We start from the raw sequence: 4,731 nt of genomic DNA, 5'->3' as shown, positions 1-4,731 counted from the left end.
AATACAATATAATATAGTTTAAATTTTTTTTGTATAATATACAAAAGTAGTAAAATATATAAATTTTTACCATTTTTATGATAAAATACAATTATATATATAAATATTACATAATATTATAAATTATAACAAAGTCTAAATTTAATATCATTATTAAATAATACTATTACACATAATAAAAATTATAATACTTTATTTTATAAAATTAATTAAAAAATCAATAATATTTAATAAAAGGTTTAACTGATATTATTTAGAATTTCCTCAAGCCATATTAATATGAATTTTAACTAATTTGCATCCCTAATTTTTTCAACCAGAGGGAGTAATGATGAATAAATTTTTCTTTTAATTTTTAAATATTTTTATGATATCCTAGTTTTAAATTCAAAACATTAATATCTAAATTACATACAATTCTTTATGTGAATGATTATTATTAATAGTTATGTGAATGATTATTATAAATATTTAATAAGCATTATAGTAAATTACATATTATTATTAACTAGCATAGATTCATTTTAATTCTAGATTTACTAAACCTCTAAAACAATCAAATTTGATGTAAAACTTGAAATAAAATTTTCATCTCAAAAGATTTAATGGTACACATAATAAAATTTGATCTTTCTATACTTTTGGTAGATCCAAAATAAAAGATAAATCATATGCTAATTCTTTCTAATATTATTCATATTACGTATAAATTTAATAACTTTTATTTAAAAATATTCTTATTTTAAATTTCTACCAAAACCTAAATATATACCGGGAAACCTAAATGGGTAGCCGTTGGGTAGGTATAGTTACAGGGAAACCGGACGAAGTAATATCCCTGGCTCCCACACGGGTAAGGCGAATACAAGCAGAAGCGGTTAAAAGGGCAAAGATTTTTAATTTCTATGGATAAGTCCCATACTTTCCTGTTGACCCTGCTGTACCATAGTGAAGCATTTTATGTCACAATTATTGCTGGCACGGCGCCCGAGGTGAAACATCTGGACCCACGAGGGCTAGGACAGTACGAACGGACGATGGTATTGACAGTGGCCACAGTGGTACTGCCGAGTGCGCGGGTGGATAAAGAAGGATAAATTATGAAGTAGGAGGGTAGTTTCCGTCGCTGCATATTAAATATGGTCGTTTTTCAAAGAAGGGCGGCAGAGGAACCGGTAGGGTAGGGAAGGGTTGAGTTTTAATTTTTGAAGCTGTGCTGGAGCAGAGCAGAACAAGGTATCGGCGTTGTTAATTCCGTCAGTGGAATGATGTACGAACGAAGCCTGTTGGTGTGGCTTGCGGGATGATGAGGGGCATGGGACCCCGTTGTTCTGGGACCCTGGATTCCTGTAGAGTGTTGACACAGGGGGCGCCGTGGATGGATACTGGCTTGCAGGGGACGGCGATTTAAATAATCGCGCAGCACCGCGCCGAGCCTGACGTACATTCCCCAACCCCTCTCTGTGAATGGCGGGTTAAATGATGACATGTCCTGCAGGTGCGTCAGATGATGGTAATTATTATGGCTGTGCATTCATTCTTTTGTTGCTCTTTGTACTTCCGCTGGCGCACAGGCCTGAGGCCATCACGCTCCCCTTCCTCTTCCTCTTAAACGCACTTTGGAAATTGAAACCGCTTGCTAGGCATCTTCCGTTTCTCTCTTTCTCAAAATTAAGAATTCCTTTGGAGGTACGTTAATAGGCTACTGTGGTTTTAATAGAAAGATTGAAGGCGTTGTGCCGGTGCTAATTTCGGTGCCGAAGAAGGGAATAATTGTGAATTATGGATCATCCGTTGGAGTCCATCGGCTGATGCGATGGAGGTTCGATTGGAGATAAAGACAACTCATTTGCTGCCTAGATCCAAGCTGCAGGATGAAGATTGTGAGGCACCGAGGTTCGATTCCCTTAATCGGCGATAATCCTGGGTGGTGTTTTTAAACATGCCTGGATATTCTTTAAATGAGTCCATGCTTTCTGGATTTTTCGACGCACGAAAGGTCTCTCCTTCGCCGCCTGAGATTTGGCCGGGGGAAGTACCTAATGCGGATTCCTCGGCGCGGCAGATCAGTGCCGGTAAATGTATCCCGTTTTATTGCGGCAAGCACAAGGCCGCCTGTAAGCCGACGTCTCAGTCTCAGGCATCTCGCCTGTTGAGTGGTTTCGGTAAAGAATCGGATGAAGCTTCTAATTGTAGCACTAAAAATGGCAGCGACGACAGCGAGAGCGATCTCGCGGTCATGGTGTACGACTTTATCGAGAACGGGAGCGGTTCTCAAGAAGCTAGCGGTGTCGCTCCAGCGGAAAACGGAGCTGCGGCGATCCTTAAACTCAACGAGACTCTTCAGGTCGACAACAGTTTATTTGAAAATTGAGTGATTATTGGCACTTTTCTTCCAAATTTAGGCTCCATGAAGCTTGAGTTTTCTTTGCAGATTTAGTGTGTTGTCTAATATTATGATCCTTCTAGACCAGAAGTTCTGATATCAGTTTTGATGCTTAAGACCTTATTTCTGGAGATGTTTCTCTTTGATTGAGATAGAAAATTTAGCGGTGTGTACGCGACTGATTTCGTTTCCCTTTGGATAAGATAACGTGGAGTTTTAGGGTTTCATCCTATAATTCATCGATACAAAGGCAATTCCATTTCAAATTTTCCTTTTGAATAAGTTCTAATTTCTTTGGTCAGATAATTCCGAGTTAATTTTCTTTACTGAGATATCTCTCTGGAACAGAAGATTTGCGGTCATCCTTCACGATTCAAAGCAGAGTTTATCTCTGGGATGGAGAGGAATTATCCTGGAGTTTGCACTATATCCGAAATTTTTAATTTTTTTGCTAAGATAATTTTGTTTACTGACATGATCGTACTGGAACGGAAGATTTAATCCGGTTCTTTTAACTTAATTTCTATGATAACCCTAAGACACTTTGCATTAATAAGATGATCTTACTGGAACAGAAGATTTAATGTCGTTCTTTGAGTCTTCAAATTAGGGATTCTCTTGGTTTGATAGAAATTCTTACGAAGTTTAAAATGTATTCGAAATTTTAATTTCTTTGCTAAGAGAATCCTAAGATTAATTATCTTTACCGAAATAATCTTACTGCAACAGTAGATTTAATGTCGGTTTTGACACTTCAAAGGCGGAATTTTCTCTTGGATTGATAAAAATTCTCGAGTTTAGAGTGTAACGGAAATTTTAAAATCTTTGCTAATATAAATTTCTTTAATGTCATAATATACTGTAACAGAAGATTTAATGTCGGTTTTGACGCTTCAAAGAGGGGGTTTTCTGTTGGTTCAAGAGAAATTCTTATCAATTTTAGAGTTATATGCTTGTTTTTCCTTTTGCTTTAATGTGGAGTTGTATGGTGTTGTTCCGCAGGGTTTAGCGTCGTCCATCTCTTCACCTGAAAGAGATTTACTCTGTAGCGTGTATCAAGTACTGATGAATGTGAACGAGACAGATTTGGTTTGTCAAAGCTCCCGTGCAAGCTGTAACGGAAGTTGCATCAGGCATCTGGTAGTGAAAAGCTTAAAATGCTCGGGATACAATGCCTCTCTTTGCAAAATCGAATGGAACAACTCCGGAAGAGTTCCTGGAGGTGAGCATCAAACGATCCTTGGTATCTACTTTTAAATAACAGCTTTACCTGTATACATGCACCGTTTCTTTGACTTTCCGGCACTGACTAGCGCAATATTTTGTTGAATTGTTCCGAGAATTGCAGGCCAGTATGAATACATTGACATAATCATGCCCGATCGAAATCCTGACCCAGCCGATCGCATAATAATTGACACAGATTTCCGAACACAGTTCGAGATTGCGCGGCCTGTTCCGCAATACCAGGCGACCTTGAAGCTGCTGCCGGCTATCTTTATTGGCAAGGCGGCAAAGTTGGAGCAACTTCTGCAGATCGTGTCTAAAGCTGCGAAGTGTTCGTTGAACCAAAACTCCATGCCTCTTCCTCCATGGAGAACACTGGAGTACATGAAAGCCAAATGGTTCTCCGCTTACGAAAGATGCAGCACTACGGGATCAGGAGGAGACCGAGACCTTGTCATTGCCAAGCGCACAGAGGCCGTGTCCGAAAATAAACGCTGCAAAGAGCAGTTATCACATCTCAGAACTTTCTTGAAGAAAGAAACGGACACGGGATTTACAGCGCTGAAAAGCATATCAAATAGAGGTAAAATATTCGGCAGGGCCAAGCCTAGTCGCTGGTCCCTGGCTAGCTGATCTTGTGATGCGGCCACCTGCAACTAGTCAGACTTAGTTGTTAAGGTTTGGCTGTAACTAATTTTCTGTCCATGTGGGGAATCGAACAATCACGGATCCCCTGGCCTCTATCTTTTAACGATTTTAATACAAACAATTGCCTGCATCCTGAACATATTGTCATAAAAATGCTATAAACATTGGGTGACCCCATGTGTTGTGTGGTTTAAGTATGTTTTCCTTCGCGCTTTCTGAGCACTCAACAGTTTAGCTCGTCACCATTGTGTACAAAGTCAATCTTCATTTGCCATCAAAAGAAATCTTAAGATTATTTTTTCTCATTTAAATACCTAAATCAACTTGCAGTCTTAAATTCTAGATCCCGGGGTACACTAGATAGATCAAATACCACTCCTAAGCTTACATGATCTATTAAACTCTAAAGCATGGGGGACACTAGATAAATGGACCAAGTACCACACCTAAGCCTACATGATGTATTAAAT

At 38.7% G+C, this 4,731-nt stretch overlaps 1 protein-coding gene across 1 annotated transcript; it reads left to right on the top strand.

The window, feature by feature from the left end:
* The first annotated feature begins 1,172 nt into the window (after positions 1-1,172).
* LOC149186467 (uncharacterized) lies at positions 1,173-4,408 on the top strand. Its single transcript, XM_089412619.1, has 3 exons — positions 1,173-2,347; positions 3,389-3,608; positions 3,735-4,408. The coding sequence occupies exons 1-3, from the start codon at positions 1,943-1,945 to the stop codon at positions 4,244-4,246; spliced, it is 1,137 nt and encodes a 378-aa protein (XP_089268745.1). The 5' UTR covers positions 1,173-1,942; the 3' UTR covers positions 4,247-4,408.
* Positions 4,409-4,731: the final 323 nt, after the last annotated feature.

The sequence above is a fragment of the Pinus tabuliformis genome, chromosome 3_1 (genome assembly GCF_031772625.1).
Source record: "Pinus tabuliformis cultivar Carrire ecotype Pingquan chromosome 3_1, CPIR1, whole genome shotgun sequence".
NCBI lineage: Eukaryota > Viridiplantae > Streptophyta > Pinopsida > Pinales > Pinaceae > Pinus > Pinus tabuliformis.
The sequence above is the reverse complement of the archived record's forward strand: the minus strand, read 5'-3'. Positions and strand labels throughout refer to the sequence as shown.

Excerpts from the sequence above, each read along its gene's own strand:
- LOC149186467 (XM_089412619.1), top strand. The coding sequence starts at position 1,943 with ATGCCTGGATATTCTTTAAATGAGTCCATGCTTTCTGGATTTTTCGAC. Across the intron at positions 2,348-3,388 it reads AACTCAACGAGACTCTTCAG|GGTTTAGCGTCGTCCATCTC; the intron begins GTCGACAACAGT and ends GTTGTTCCGCAG. Across the intron at positions 3,609-3,734 it reads CTCCGGAAGAGTTCCTGGAG|GCCAGTATGAATACATTGAC; the intron begins GTGAGCATCAAA and ends CGAGAATTGCAG.